General features: G+C 44.7%; 1 protein-coding gene across 7 annotated transcripts in view; it reads left to right on the forward strand.

The window, feature by feature from the left end:
• The window catches only part of ADAMTS9 (ADAM metallopeptidase with thrombospondin type 1 motif 9), a 136,751-nt gene that overhangs the window by 38,868 nt on the left and 81,122 nt on the right, over positions 1-16,761 (forward strand). For 6 of the 7 annotated variants that reach the window (XR_003705384.2, XM_028719490.2, XM_028719491.2 and 3 more), the window contains exons 11-16: positions 536-643; positions 3,469-3,614; positions 9,851-10,032; positions 10,804-10,940; positions 13,265-13,382; positions 13,662-13,757. Coding sequence is in view for 6 of the 7 variants with exons in the window: in XM_028719490.2 (XP_028575323.2) it covers positions 536-643; positions 3,469-3,614; positions 9,851-10,032; positions 10,804-10,940; positions 13,265-13,382; positions 13,662-13,757 (787 nt within the window). In the remaining variant the exon portion in view is untranslated. The remainder of the gene's footprint in view (positions 1-535; positions 644-3,468; positions 3,615-9,850; positions 10,033-10,803; positions 10,941-13,264; positions 13,383-13,661; positions 13,758-16,761) is intronic. The other variant, XM_028719489.2, reaches the window with a different exon arrangement.

The raw sequence follows: 16,761 nt of genomic DNA on the forward strand, positions 1-16,761 counted from the left end.
TGGAATGTAAGACAGTCTCATTGTTAACTGTGATTGCCAACCTGATTTTCTTTCTACGCTTCAGGGGCTCCATACTGCAAATGATATTGCTGATCTTAAAATCAGCAAATGATATTGCTGATCTCTCCTTGCTCTCTCCTGCCCCTAGAATACTCCCTTTTTGACGCTTTAATGCTTTAAGTTCCCCTGGCTGAGCCTCAGCTGAGCCAGGGTGAGTGTCTTACACAGCAAAGCCCCAGCTGAGCCAGGAAACCCAAGATCCACTGAATCCAAACTCTCCCACCCGAGTGAATCTTAGGTTTGGACTGAGCTGTTGGCTACTAACCCGGCCGCTGAAATCCGTGGTTAAGGCACTTAAGCAGAAAGCTTCTACGTTTGCAGCCAGAGCCCGAGTCATCTTCCCCTGCTTTATTGCGTTCGTTGTTTACACACGATGGTAACAACACCAGGGAGATAATCTAAACTATGTCTCTGGGCTATGATGTATGTTGGGTTGGCTGTTCAGTAATGCTGAGACTTTTTGAACTCACTTAAGCAGAAGCAGTGCAGGAGACTCTGGTGCATCAATGCTGATGGAGCACATAAAGGATGTCGGACTCAACACACGCCATGGGCTGATGGGACGGAATGTGGCCAGGGCAAGGTTTGTTTCAGCTCCTTGACTCTTTCTTGCTAACCCCAAACACGTGAGCCGTAATGCCTCCAAGCATGGCCATGGGACATTGCTAGCCTTATCCTCCATGAATTTGCCTAATCCTCTTTTAGAAGCATTAGATGATGATGGGAATTGTAGTCCAAAAGCAGCTGGAGACCTAAGTTTGGGAAACCCCGATCTAAACTAAAAAGCCCCAAATGTTGTAACCTTTGGGGAGTTGCTCCATCTCCTTGACCATATTTGGCTGCCATTTTCCGAAGCTTTCTCAACTCTACGATACCCTTTTTAAGGGGAGGCGACCGGAACTGTACACAATATTTCAAGTGTGGTCATGCCATGGTTGTTGTTGTTGTTTAGTCATTTAGTCATGTCCGACTCTTCATGACCCCATGGACTAGAGCACGCCAGGCACTCCTGTCTTCCACTGCCTCCCGCAGTTTGGTCAAACTCATGCTGGTAGCTTCGAGAACACTATCCAACCATCTCGTCCTCTGTCGTCCCCTTCTCCTTGTGCCTCCTTGTGATCTTTCCCAACATCAGGGTCTTTTCCAGGGAGTCTTCTCTTCTCGTGAGGTGGCCAAAGTATTGGAGCCTCAGCTTCAGGATCTGTCCTTCCAGTGAGCACTCAGGGCTGATTTCCTTCAGAATGGAGAGGTTTGATCTTCTTGCAGTCCATGGGACTCTCAAGAGTCTCCTCCAGCACCATAATTCAAAAGCATTGATTCTTCGGCGATCAGCCTTCTTTATGGTCCAGCTCTCACTTCCATACATCCCTACTGGGAAAACCATAGCTTTAACTATATGGAACTTGTTGGCAAGGTGATGTCTCTGCTTTTGTTGTTAAATCAGCATTATTTCAGATTCATCTGATTCACACAACTAGATGTAGCACTCACCTGCAGTTGCCATCGTTGGATTACACCAGTTTTCTCCAGTGAGGCTTCCGCCTTTCACTGCTGGCTCAAACATGTGTAAAACGTGCCGCGTCGTGTGAGTTCTAGGCGCTCTCAAGCCAAATTGGTCTGTTCTGCGCGGCGCGATTGCTATTCAATATTTTCACTGCACATGGCAGCTGTTCTGCAAGATGTTCCTCTTTGGGGATAGCGCTGTCTATATTGATGCCATGTGTATCTTTATTTTGACAGCTGCAGAACCTCTGTGCTCTTGCAGAAGGTTAGCGTAGGAATTGATGCTGCCGTTCTTAAATTCTCCGAGCTTCCCCTTCGCTGGGAGTGATGTGGTTGCACATAAGTGGTGCAGGATCTTTTCAGAAGGGGAACATATTGTGCCTAGGGCATCCAGCTTGACAGGGCAGAGACATGAATCCACTCTCTCCTTCCTCCCCACCCCTGTTATTTACATCATCTTTTTTTTTTTTTAGCCTTCAGTATTTGAGAGGTTCTTTCAACATGCCTGATCTTCAGATGCATCTTTTCTTTCTACGCACTGTGACATCTAACCTGTGATCAGAAAATCAGCCAGGCTGCTTTCCTCAGAAGCTGTAACAGCTTTCGCTTCTCATCCTGGATCAGCAAATGAGCAGAACTCAATTACTTGGGGAGTTGTCACTCCACTGTCCTCAGCAGACTGATTGTCCTTTATTGTTCAGAGATTCAAAACTCATTCATATCTGCAGTAGAATTTGATGGGAGTGGAAGCTTCTTAATCCATAACTAAAAACTGATTATAAATTGACTGCCCTGGTTCAGATACAATGGGAAACTGAAGTTTCCTGCTACACGAGCATCAAGATTGTGCCCTCCCCTCTCCTCTTCCATGCACCAGACAGAGAACATTGAAAGCACCCACTTCTGCTTTTAAGCAAACTTTGGTTCCTTGTGATGCTTGAAGTTGAAAAACTGTGGCTTGTTTAAACTACGTGTTTTTGAACAAGTCAGCACCTGAAACAATATCTTTATCTTGGCTTATCCACACTTACCATAGTTTAACCAACCCCCTCGATAAAATAATGAGTAGAAGAATTTCATTTTAGTAGGATGGAAAATACCAGTTTATCATAGTGTTACAACCAGATTTTGAGCAGCAGCAAAAAGGCAAATGCAGCTCCCCACATCACAGTAAACGGGAAAATGCCCCCTGCACAACTTGGGTTAGGAGAGAAGGTTGATCTCTAGTATTGTGTTCTGACAGGTACAATTTCTTTTCCTGCTAAGTTTGACAACATCACATTCAGGTGTAAAGCTAGACTGGTGACTGGGAGCGGCCGCCGAGACCACATAACACTGGTCTTGAAAGACCTACATTGGATCCCATTACGTTTCCGAGCACAATTCAAAGGGCTGGTGCTGACCTTTAAAGTCCTAAACAGCCTCAGTCCAGTATACCTGAAGTAGCGTCTCCACCCTCCATCATTCTACCTGGACACTGAGGTCCAGCGCCGAGGGCCTTCTGGCAGTTCCCTCATTGCGAGAAGCAAAGTTACAGGGAACCAGGCAGAGGGCCTTCTCGGTAGTGGCACCTGCCCTGTGGAATGCCCTCCCATCAGATGTCAAAGAAATAAACAACTATCTGATGTTTAGAAGACATCTGAAGGCAGCTTTGTTTAGGGAAGTTTTTAATGACTGATGTTTTAATGTATTTTTAGTCTTTTGTTGGGAGCTGCCCAGAGTGGCTGGGGAAACCCAGCCAGATGGGTGGGGTATAAACAATAAATTAGTAGTAGTAGTAGTAGTAGTAGTAGTAGTAGTAGTAGTAGTATCTCGGGTTCATTTTAGAATGCTTGGATCCAGATCATAGCAATGAAACAATGTTGTGAAACTCTTTCTTTTTCTATTGCCCTTTCTGGAGTGTAGCACTGCAAATATGGCCACTGTGTTCCCAGAGAGCGAGAGATATCCATGACGGATGGAGCATGGGGCACATGGAGTCCCTTTGGCGCATGCTCACGAACATGTGGTGGGGGCATAAAAAATGCTGTTCGGGAATGCAACAGGCCTGAGTAAGTACAGGAGTGCTAACCAACTGTCAAGCTTACTGATGGAAGAGTAACAGCCATTGTTGGCCTCCCTCCCAAAATGAAAAAAAGGTTGCTAAAATGCTGATATCTCTAGTGCTGTAGTAAACCATATGATATCACCTGTGATGATTTCTTGTTCTTATGTCACAAGGAAGTATTTCATCTAAGGATGGATGGATCAACCTATTTCTTAGCCCTCAGTTATATGTATAATCCATCCTCGTTTTGCATTTAAATTATCTTCATTTTATATATATTCTTACTCTGAAATACACATTTTGTATGTTTTTCAATATTCTCCACTGAAACATGCTTCTGTATACACATCTTTTTCTTTAAAATATTCATTTTTGGCGTATTTTTTTGAACGAAAGCTACATCACCGGATTTGGAGAAGTGCATAGTCTGATTTGTAGCTGCATTATGACCAGCTTATGAAACTGAAACTGGCCAATTAGGTCACTTAGCTTTAAAACAAATTTCTTTTGTGTTGGGAATTTCAGTTCTCAGTTTCCAGCTGTGGAAGTCATACAATTGACGATGAAGATTTTTAATCAGGACTGATCTCAAATAAGCAGAATGAGAAGAAGTAATGCGTCAATTGTTGAATGTTCTTCCACAAGAGAGGGTCACATGGTGTCTGATCTAATTTTGGCATCAGTCAAATACCTTGTTTGAACTTTCTCAAGCTTTTTAATTCAGTTTGCTGTTGTGTTTTAATTTTTGTGTTACTCCTTTTAAATTTACTGACGTGTGTGTGTGTGTGTGTGTCTGTGTGTGTGTAATCAGAAGCCACTTCAGGAATTCTCTAGAGTGCAAATTTCTTTTAAAATACTGTTTGTTTTTAATGTCATATTCATTTTGGGCCAAATAGTACTTTTGAATACTTGTAAGTGATTTTGTCTCACAAGGCAACCATAGACTGCTCTCATTCTCATACGTCAGTAGATTTTGTAAAGCCCTTGGGGGTGTGGTGTAGCAGTAGGCATGAGGGAGAAATAGGACTCCATTCACATATACAAGACAAACATAGCAAATTCTCACTTTCTGAATCAACATGCTAACCGAACCACAGCCATCTATAAAAGTTCACACATCTCTGAATTTTCCAATGCGGTTGTCTAGCCAAGTTAAGTACGCAGAAATGCGCAAATGCATAATGAGTGTGCATAAATATGCTTATTTTAGTGGGGAAACAAGTTATATTGGGGATGCTTTGTAAGAAATATGCGTAATTACATACAACAATGTGTAAAGGTAAAGGGGCCCCTGACCATTAGGTCCAGTCGTGGCCGACTCTGGGGTTGCAGCGCTCATCTCGCTTTATTGGCCGAGGGAGCCGGCATACAGCTTCTGGGTCATATGGCCAGCATGACTAAGCCGCTTCTGGAGAACCAGAGCAGCACACGGAAACGCCATTTACCTCCCTGCCGGAGTGGTACCTATTTATCTACTTGCACTTTGATGTGCTTTCAAACTGCTAGGTTGGCAGGAGCTGGGAACGAGCAACAGGAGCTCACCCCATCACGGGGATTCAAACTTCCAACCTTCTGATCGGCAAGCCCTAGGCTCTGTAGTTTAACCCACAGCGCCACCCACATCCCTCAACAATGTGTACATTAGGAGAAATTCTTTCCCTAAACTGCAGATGGTTTTTCATGAAGACTTATTTTTAAAAAAGAAAAAGGAGTTGCAAACTGGTGAGGAAATATTGGGGACTGAACTTAAGATTGGAAAAACGAGAAATGGAACAAAATAGAAATTGGCAGATTTCACTCATCCCTAGTTGGCCGTGTTGAAGGACAATGGTGCGAAGAATGAGCTGGGAGAAGAAATGGAGGAGGAAACCAAATGAAGCCTCTTTTCCCTGGCTTAGTGCTGCCTCCCCATTAAACTTGATGGTGCTCATAAAGCCCAAGACACTCACAGCCTTATCCTGAGCTTTTGCTGCCAGTGGTTCTTTTTTATTTTATTTAAAATGAATTTATTCTGACACATACACGGACCAGCTCTTTGTAAGAAGATGTAAGTGGCTTTGCAAGCAGACTATGCTTTCATAGCAATCAAAGGAATGAGCAGAGCAGACCCCGTCTCACCGCGATGCTCTGCTGAGTCCCCAAGGTAGAAAAAAGGCTTAAGATAAGCCACTGATGGATGGGATTGGTGTACTTACTGGATGCCACATGGGGAAGACGCTTTCAGCAAAGCAAGACTGGCCTCGACCACCGTTTGCAAATCTATGTCGGCAATCATATACGTCGTATATGTCTAAAATGTTTGTATCCCATCTCTTCGACATAACTGATTTACAAACTGGCAAGTAGGATAGCGTCACAGCAAAACAATAAAAGCAGAAATTAAAACAATGGTCATAATTTCAACAGTAAAAGTAAAATTGGAGTAAATATGGCAGAAGTATAAACTCACTTTAACAGCTGAGACGTCTGTTGTGGTGGACTTTCTTATATGGCATTCTTTCATCTTTTTAATATTTTTTGCTCTCCGTGGTTTTAGCTATAGATTTTTTTTTGTTTTTTTAAAAAAATTAAGGGAGCAATCCTGTACTTCCTTGGAGACGCCGCCAGGCTAGGGTTTCCCAAACTTGGGTCTCCAGCTGTTGTTGGACCACAATCCTCATTATCCCTGACCACTGGTCCTGCTAGCTAGGGATGATGGGAGTTGTAGTCCAATAACAGCTGGAGACCCAAGTTTGGGAAACACTGCTCCGGGCTATATGTTCTTAAGGTAAAGGTAAAGGGACCCCTGACCATTAAGTCCAGTCGTGGCCGACTCTGGGGTTGCGACGCTCATCTCACTTTATTGGCCGAAGGAGCCGGCGTACAGCTTCCGGGTCATGTGGCCAGCATGACTAAGCCGCTTCTGGCGAACCAGAGCAGCGCACGGAAACGCCGTTTACCTTCCCTTCTACTTGCACTTTGACGTGCTTTCGAACTGCTAGGTTGGCAGGAGCAGGGACTGAGCAACGGGAGCTCACCCCGTTGCGGGGATTCGAACCGTCGACCTTCTGATCGGCAAGTCCTAGGCTCTGTGGTTTAACCCACACTGCCACCACTGGCATAAAGGCCATTCTATTGACCGAGGGAGGTCCACCAGTAAACGCCCCCAGAGGTCCCCTAGTATGCAAAATATGAATGCCTGCTAGCACTGGTGTTCTGGCCACAGGAGTGGGAGCAGAAACAGGTTGTGCCGGGGCTGTTTCCCTGACACAAACAATCAGAACTCTGTGTCACCTCCTGTCCCTTCATGTTGCTCTCATGCCAAGTCCCTTAGCTTAAGATGAGTCTAGAAAACCTTCTGACTACAGCTGCCTATATTTTCCCGCTGTAGAGCAGAAAGTTTGGGTTGATAACCCAAGAGTCTTTCCAACTGTCTGAATGCAGAAAAAGATTTCATTTCAGATATCTATTGAAAAAACAGAATGGAATTTGATTGTATAAGAAAAGGAAATGTCCCAAATGGCAATTGTGAACAAGGCATGGCAATATTGGAGACAGTACTTAATTGGGAACATACCCTTTCTGCCAGTGGGTACTTCTTCCGCTTCAAAGTACATCGAGCCAGGTTTAGATCTGTCTCTGCTTGCTGCTGAGAAAGCTAGTACGAAGCCTTAACGGCTTCAAAGTTTTCATAAAATTTGTTAGAGTGGTAAAGGGCTAGTTTGGAAATGAAAAAAATCAATTTCAGAGCTGTAAGTATGTTTTAACCCCAACAACCTGATTGAAAGGAAGCTTCATTATGGTACCGTGAAGCTGATGAATGATAGCTTGGCAGCAAAGCCCAGCTTCCTGCGGTTTGTGACAGTACCATATGTGCAGTGTGTTGCCTCTGACATCAAAAATTGCACAGGAAAATGGTATTGCCTTGAAAACCTATTGTGAGCAGACTTCAAACCCAGTTTCGTATGGATTGGAATCCATACATGGTTGCTTGTTCTCTTCAAATAATAAAAGTTCCATCCTCACAAAAACTTGTTCTTGGTTTGAAAAAAATCTGTACATGCCTAGTTGTTGTTGTTGTTTAGTCATTTAGTCATGTCCGACTCTTCATGACCCCATGGACTAGAGCACGCCAGGCACTCCTGTCTTCCACTGCCTCCTGCAGTTTGGTCAAACTCATGTTAGTAGCTTTGAGAACACTGTCCAACCATCTCGTCCTCTGCCGTCCCCTTCTCCTTGTGCCCTCCATCTTTCCCAACATCAGGGTCTTTTCCAAGGCGATTTCTCTTCTCATGAGGTGGCCAAAGTATTGGAGCCTCAGCTTCAGGATCTGTCCTTCCAGTGAGCACTCAGGGCTGATTTCCTTCAGAATGGAGAGGTTTGATCTTCTTGCAGTTCATGGGACTCTCAAGAGTCTCCTCCAGCACCATAATTCAAAAGCATCAATTCTTCGGTGATCAGCCTTCTTTATGGTCCAGCTTTCACTTCCATACATCACTACTGGGAAAACCATAGCTTTAACTATACGGACCTTTGTACATGCCTACTGAGAAGCAAATCCCACTGAGTTCATCATAGCTTACTCTTAGGAAACTGGGCATAAGATTGCAGCCTAATTTTCTTTCAAACAGTTTTGGATTAATTTATTAGCTTTTCACAATAAAGGGGAGGAAATATTTCCTGTCATGTAATTAGCTCTTAGATGGATCCTGCAGTATCTTGTTGAGAACCAAGATAGTCCAGCAGACTGTGTACTGTTTTCAATCCAGATTTTCATATTAAGTGACTGGTGTGCCTTGGCTCTTGGTCTTAACACGGCTTTATTTGTGACATTTTATTCTGCACAGATCATCTCCGCTTGGGGAATGGTATGTATGTGCTGTCACATATGAAATGCAGTGTGCAAACTTGTTTTGCAAGGAGAACACCCACATGCTTGACAGTTCATACCTCATCAATCCTTATAACAATACTGGAAGGTCATGTTAGTGATTCATAATCAGAACGAAGCAGCTCTCTCTAATTCTGTTCAGAAACCAGGGAGCCAGTCTGCACAGTGTGTGACCCATCACTCTAAATGAAGCCCACCACCCGTATATTGTGGCCTGCCTGGTAATCTGTATCAGTCTAGGCAAGCAGTGAAATATTAGCTCCTGTAGGCATGTCATACAAGGCTGGTGGGTTGTGTTTGCCACGAGTGGCAAAAATATTTTGGAGACCTGAAGTCAGTTCAGATAGCTCATCTTCTTCTTCTGTGCTGAGAAATCCTGACCATACAACACCAGTTCAGACATAATGATCTCAATCCAATGGACTATTACAGGTGTTCTTAAACTGGTCCACAGACCACCAGTAGTCCGTGAGCTTTGTTTAAGTGGTCTGCGGATTTGTGGCTGAAGGGGAGAGATGGCACATCCATTGCATTAAATATTCATATTGATTTTTTATTGGATTTTTCTTGCTGCTTTCATTTCATGCATTCATTTTATTGGGTTATAATTTGAATTATATGGAATTCAAATTGCAATACATTAAATCACAATATATAAGAAATAAAAGAAGCAACAAAAATGCAATTTAAAATTATACAGTACCTAGCACATTGCATTGTAAGTGCGACAACCGGCAGAAAAGCAGCTAAGTGGTCCTCCAAGACCCCCAGCGATTTTCAAGCAGTCCATAGGGGGAGGTTTAGGAACCACTGGCCTATTAGACTTGAGAAAAAGTGTTGTCCTCTGGGGGGGGGGGGTTGGGAGAAGCCCCAGAACAGCACCTGGAGGGAAGAGAGGGGGTATTGTTCCGTCTAGCAAGCTGAAATGCTCGTGGCAATAGAAAGATTATGATAATGTTACCCTGAATTTATTCCTATGTTACAAACCTGGTTTGATTTTTGTTTGAAAGCCAGGGTTTTAGAAAGAGCTTAAAACACAGTTTCCTGGTTTAGATGTAACAAGAAACTCTGGTCTGACAAACCCTGGAAGTATGGCATTAGGCACACAAGAGAAGGAAGCAAGGAGTGAGTGGGCACAACACTTCTTCTTTGTCTCTTAAACCACATGGGACAGAGTACCATCACAGCTATCAGTATGTCTGATGCAACCAAGGTTGTGGTAGGGCTTTAAAAAATGGAAAGAAGTGAAAGGATCAAAGAACTAGTCAAGGCTTCAAAAAAATGGATGGGTTGTGTGAGAGCGTTGGGTTTTATTAATTAATGTTATCATTTGTAACTGTATACTTATCCCATCTCTTTTTTTTTTCAAGACCCAAAAATGGTGGAAAATACTGTGTGGGACGCCGAATGAAATTTAAATCCTGCAACACTGAACCATGTTCAAAGCAAAAGAAAGATTTCCGTGATGAGCAATGTGCAGTCTTTGATGGGAAGCATTTTAACATTAACGGTCTACCTCCTAATGTGCGCTGGGTTCCAAAATACAGTGGAAGTAAGTATATCAAAACAATCTAGCAGTTAGATCAGGGTGGGGAAGCCCAAGTCCAGGAGCTGAGAAGTTGCCATGAAGGAAATGAAGCCCTCAAGTTTAATGGGTCCCTCATCTGTGGACTAGATGCAAGGAACCTTGGAGCTTAATTCTGTGTATTGTTCCTAGTCCCAGGGTTGATTCCTGCCACAATTTTTAAGAGCAAAGCCTTAACATGAGGTGTCTCTGCCCCCACAGAAAAGACATTAATGGGGCTAGTTTGGTCTGACAAAAGCTCCCTTACATTATTTAAATAGCAAGTTACAATATTGGGAGTGGGGGGCTGTCAAATGAAGGCAGGCAAGATCTCTAGAGATTTTCAGGATACAGTGATTTCAACCTTACAAAATGACAGTCTAAGGAGGAATTTGTGGGGAGCCGCCTCATGATGATTTCCTACCGCTGTTCCTCACTGGAGCGCTGCCTCTGCTGTCCAGTTTACTTTTACCACCTGGCCTAGTAGAATCAGTCACCTGCCTGCAGCCATAGGCCCCTCCACCACCGCCACCAACCTGCTGCCGCCATGGCAACTGAGCTGAGAGCAACCCAGCTGGGCAAATGAGTGCCTCATTTGGTCAAGGCGGTGCTGGCATCTGATTTTTGACCTGTGAGGGAAGGGACATTAGCTCAGAGTTGTGGGAGAGTGAATAAGAGTGTTCTCTCACCATACAAAGTAAGCAACCAGCACTAAATTAACTTGGTTTTCTCCTCTCTCTCCTTTCTTTCTCTTGGCAGTTTTAATGAAAGATAGGTGCAAGCTCTTCTGCAGAGTGGCAGGAAACACGGCGTATTATCAGCTCAGGGACAGAGTTATTGATGGCACTCCTTGTGGCCCAGACACAAATGACATCTGTGTACAAGGACTTTGTCGGGTAAATACAGCCTCCTTCGGTTTAACTGGCTAACGCTCTTCGAGGAACCAGCTCATTCCTCTTCCATGAGTTGGATCCTGAGGGCCTTCCTCCAGGTTTCACAGGTGGGCGCGCCACCGGTCAGTCAGTCACCTGTGCTCACGACGACCAGTTTCTGCATAGTGCTCTGCAAATATGACATCAGATATAGGGCATGTGGGCATGACTTGGCCTAAATGGCTTTGTGGGCCAAATGGGAAGGCCTGGGAGCCCTAATCAGGACTAAAGGCTCTATTCCATACTCTTTATCTTAAATTAAACCCAAGAGCCTTGTTATCTGCTTTAGACTGTAATATATCCCCTTTAGGGTTCTGTTTTGTATTACCCAGCTGCCTTAACAACCGCGTTTGGTGTATCTTGCCAAAGCCCCAAATCACAAAATAATGAGGGGTTTTAAGTGTATGAGGAGTGAGGTTTCATTCCCCACATAATAGCCATGATAGGGATGGATTCTGTGGGGCCCTGGTGCATGCCTGTGTGTTGGCTTTGTGCCAGCACCTAGAGGCTTCATACAGTCCAGACAGAATCCACTTTGGATGGGAGAAACAGGCCAGTCAGTTCCCAAAATGGATCTGTGGGATATGAACTCCACAGAACCTACGGCATCTAAATCATATAACAGATTTTGCTGCTTCCTCTACCATTAAAGTAAAGGATTGTAGTTTCCGTGCCAAAATTGGACCTAACCCCTGACTGAAATGGATCTAGAAAATCATTTTCCCTGAGAGTGCCTGCCTTCTTCGCTCTCTTCACTGCCACTAGGTATTCTCAATGATGAACCCTCACCAGTCTTTGATTGCATTTGACTGGAGTTTTCCTCCACCACAGCAACTCCCCATCCCCGACCTTCAAGTATGCCCTGAAGCTACACCAAGTTCCCAGGTGGGCACAAGTGGCGCTGTGGTCTAAACCACTGAGCCTCTTGGGCTTGCCGATCAGAAGGTTTGAATCCCCGCGATGGAGTGAGCTCCTGTTGCTCTGTCCCAGCTCCTGCCAACCTTGTAGTTCGAAAGCACACCAGTGCAAGTAGATAAATACTTGTGGTGGGAAGGTAAATGGTGTTTCCGTTCACTCTGGCTTTTGTCACAGTGTTCCATTGTGCCAGAAGCAGTTTAGTCATGCTGGCCACATTATTTGGAAAGCTGTCTGTGGACAAATGCCAGCTCCTCGGCCTGAAAGTGAGATGAGCGCCGCAACCCCATAGTCGCCTTTGACTGGACTTAACGTCCAGGAGTCCTTTACCATTACCTTACAGCTGGGTGAGACCAACTCCACCCTGCTCACCCATCCAGGTCTCAGTGATACAGACCAGACCGGCCTCCTCATCCACAATCAGATCATGGCCAACCTCCGAGCCAACCTGGCATACAGCAGCCGCAGACCCGAGGGCTGGTTGACAGCACAACCACAATTCCCCAGGTCTGGCACATGGCCAGGTTACTTACCACCTGTGCCGTGTCCCCCTCCTTACCCAGCCTGCCCCACCTCCCACACAGTCAAAACAATTTAAAACAGGAAAAAACATTTGTTAAAATACAAAGCCTGGGAAAAAGCAACTTTACATTAAGGACCACCTGACTCCTTATGCCCAGCCTTGATCACTGAGATCTTCTGATGGCCCTACATCTGATGCTTTCCCACTTCCCTCAGGTTTAGCTGGCCTTCACTGGGAACCAAGACTATAGTGTGGCAGGTTCAGGCCTTGCCAATGGTGTTTCCACAGGAACCACCCTTGCCTTCTTTTAGGCATTTCCACTTCACTGTGTGGTTTAGTCAGGCCTTCACAATATGAATTTCCAGTATCTATTTACTGTTTTATTGATATTTTAATTATGTCTTAATGGATGCTTTTGTTCGTTTTATTATAACTTTGCATGCTGTGCTCCCCCTCAGTATGCTTTTATGAAAAGAGCAGTTTACAAATACTTAATAAATACACAAATGCCATTTTGATAATGACCCTATCCCACGTCCGTGTGACTTTTAACCACGGTGTAATCCTGCCCCCCACCGCTCCTTAGCTCTCCCCCCCCCCCTTTTCTCCCCGCCACGCTAAGTGGTTTTGCTCTTCACATGGCGGGCCTGGAAGAGACTCGTTTTTCAAGTCCTAATTGGAAGATGGCTATAATTATAGCTTCAACAGAGCACGTTGGAAAAGAAACGAATGAGCGAGGCAGTCGGAGGCCTTCGGTGGCAGATGCATGTTTTCAATTTGGAGCCCTGCTAAACGCTATCCTGTTTTCCGTATTTGTTCAATCTAGTTCTGAACTTTTCTTTCTCTAAAGCAAGCTGGATGTGATCACGTGCTCAATTCGAAAGCCAGGAGAGATAAGTGCGGTGTGTGTGGCGGTGACAATTCCTCGTGCAAAACCATTGCAGGGACATTCAACACGGTGCACTATGGTAAGAATCAGTCGCAGAAAACTTTACCCGGGCAGAGCACCAGGATGGAAAACCCCTTAACACCTAACACTTATAATAAGCAGGAATTCCCTTTAGCTACCGGAAATGTGAGTTTCTTGCTACTTTGTGATCGCACCAAACAACTAATTTAATTGATATAGCTCCACATTTTTACATTGGTTTCCCCCCCTCTTTACTAAGATGATTTAGAAGGGGGGGGAAAGGAAAGAAGAGGATACAAATGCATGACAAGCTTGACTTTCTAGTTTATTTCCCCAGGTTATAACACTGTGATACGCATACCAGCTGGTGCTACAAATATCGATGTGCGGCAGCATAGTTACTCAGGGAAACCAGAAGATGATAACTACCTTGGTAAGACATGGCGCTTGTTAGCAGTGGCAAAACCATGCTGTTTTCTTGACGTGCTTATATTTCCATTGGGCTAACGCAGGACTTCCAGTATGGAAAGAACTCAAAGGTCATCTGATGCAAAGTTCCTTTGTGCTGGATGTTGAGTCCTGATGGTTCTGTAGCAAAAAATGTGTATTAGCTCCATCTCAATCAAAACCTAGCATGGAGCAAAAGAAGGAAACTCACCCACAGCTGCCTTCAGAAGTATTTAATAAAATGCAGCATTATTATTAATTATTATTATTATTATTATTATTATTATTCTGCCTTTCATCAAAAGATCTGAGGATGGCCCACAAAGTAAAAATATAAGATAAAGACAAAAATAAGTAGGTAAAACGAAAGCAACAAAGCAATAGCCCCCTGCTCCCACAAGCACATTTAAAAGGCTGTAGAACATTAATCAGCCAAAGGCCTGGTTGAAGAGGAATGTTTTTGCCTGGTGCCTAAAGATGGACCTCATGGGGGAAGCATTCCACAAATGGGGAGCCACTAATATACCTTATGCTAGCCTTCGCCAACCTTGTGCCCTCCAGATGCTTTGTGCTACAACTCCCATCAGCCTTGTGCTGCCTGGGGCTGATGGGAGTTGTAGTCAGAAACATCTGTTGGGTAACAGCTTGGCAAAGACTTCCTTGCATAATTAAGATAGCGGCGCGACTCTTACCTAATCCAGTGTGTCTTACTTGAAGCTAGTGTCTTATTTCCTCTTATGGTGGCCTGTTTGTGTCAAAGGCGACATTCATGCTTTAGGAAGTATCCAACCACATCTTCAACTGAGAGGTGTACCTTTTTTGTCTGACTACTTCACCCTCCCGCGAGAGGAAGGACTCAGATTTGTTGTGGGTTTCAGTGTCATTTGGCACCGTAAGAGCCCACCCCTGCGTGAAAAGCAACAGTGGCTGGATTCTGTGTGCTTTGAAAGTTCCCCTTCCTTGTCCCTTTGCAGTGTGATAGCTTTTTATCTCTTGCAGGCCTTTTCAGAGAACACCTTCCTTTCTGTGCAACTTGAGTACTCCTTTAGGGCTAATATAGTAGCTGTGATGGGTGAAATGGTGGGGAAACTAACTTAGGAAATTAACTACATAATCGCATTAGTGTGAATTTGTGCAGCAGACTGCTGTTTTCAGGAAACCGTCCCTTTTAGAGAAAGCTTTTAGACTTTTAAGCTTTTTGACATTTTGGTGTGTTGCTCATGTTTGGCATGAAGCAAAACGCAAAATACGGTGCTGGCCAAACACCTCTGAATCTCCCATTTGGATGGTCAGCTGTAGATGTTTTAACTAGATCCTCTTGTTTTAGTATTTCTTTACAACTAAATCAAGGTGTTGTGTGGCGGAGTTGACTTCCATCCTACAAGTGTGTGCTATGTAGGAAGATAAGAGAGAATGAACTGGTACAGGTGTGGGATGTTCACGTTTGCATTAGGGAGAGTGTTGAAGTGTCTCTGTACTGGTTGTGTCAAAGGTTGGGTTGTCGTTAGAGGATATAGACGTTTGTGTCCATGAGCATAGTAGAAATTTCTGTCTTGGGGTTTGGTATGCTGCATGCTTGTAGACTCCAGATTTTGTACATGAGCACGTGCATGTTTGCTGATTTGTGGTTATTTGATACATGTATTTGAATCTGAAGCAAGCACGGTCCAGGGAAATTTGAAAAAGAGGCCAAACGGATGCCTCTGTTGCATTCCTTAAATGCAGTATTTGGGTAAAGGTAAAAGGTAAAGGGACCCCTGACCATTAGGTCCAGTCGCGGACAACTCTGGGGTTGCGGCGCTCATCTTGCTTTATTGGCCGAGGGAGCCGGCGTACAGCTTCCGGTTCATGTGGCCAGCATGACAAAGCTGCTTCTGGCGAACCAGAGCAGCGCATGGAAACGCCGTTTACCTTCCCGCCAGAGCAGTACCTATTTATCTACTTGCACTTTGATGTGCTTTCAAACTGCTAGGTTGGCAGGAGCAGGGAGCTCACCCCGTTGCAGGGATTCGAACCGCCAACCTTCTGATCGGCAAGCCCTAGGCTCTGTGGTTTAACCCACAGCGCCACCCACGTCCCAGTATTTGGGTAGAGTAAGGTAAAATGTAAAGGACCCCTGGACAGTTAAGTTCAGTCAAAGGTGACTATGGGGTTGCTGCGCTTATCTCACTTTCAGGCTGAGGGAGCCAGTGTTTGTTCACAGACAGCTTTCTGGTCATGTGGCCAGCATGATTAAACTACTTCTGGTGCGACGGAAACCAGAACGCATGGAAACGCCATTTACCTTCCTGCTGCAGCGGCACCTATTTATCTACTTGCACTGGCATGCTTTCAAACTGCTAGGTTGGCAGGAGCTAGGACAGAACAACGGGAGCTCACACCGTCACAGGGATTCGAACTGCCAGCCTTCTGATTGGCAAGTCCAAGAGGCTCAGTGGTTTAGAGCACAGCGCCACCCACATCCCAGATTGTGTGGAGTAAACAGTGCCAGATCTACACATTTTGCTGCCACCCTCTGCCTTGCCATCTGCAAGAGCAGTGGCAGGATAAAAAATTGTGTCCATGCAGGACGAGGAGAAGCTGTGGGAGACAAAGGGGAAAGCTCTCACCTTTGTCATCCCACTTCCTGGTGCTTCTGGTCTTCCTCTTCCTGAGGCAGGTGTTTCTACAGCACCCATCACTTGAAGTGCAAGGGCTGTAGCCAATCATGCCACGTCTGGCATCAGGGTCCGGCAGGAACGTGAAGGAGGAATCAGGCACCTTTTTATGGTTGCTGGTTCTCCTGACTTCACTGTGAGGAGCTTGACATATCCCTCCATATTTGCACCCTTTCAAATTTCCACCATTCCAGAATTGTCTTTTTTTTAATAACTCCCTCTCTCCAAGCTTGAGATGCATGTCCTCCACAGTATTGATACAGAAAACCTTTTACTTTAGAGCTTGCAACACAGGCAGCTGCCTTGTGCAGAGTCAAACAATTGATCATCTAG

Source organism: Podarcis muralis, chromosome 2 (genome assembly GCF_964188315.1).
Source record: "Podarcis muralis chromosome 2, rPodMur119.hap1.1, whole genome shotgun sequence".
In the NCBI taxonomy this organism is placed as follows: Eukaryota; Metazoa; Chordata; class Lepidosauria; order Squamata; family Lacertidae; genus Podarcis; species Podarcis muralis.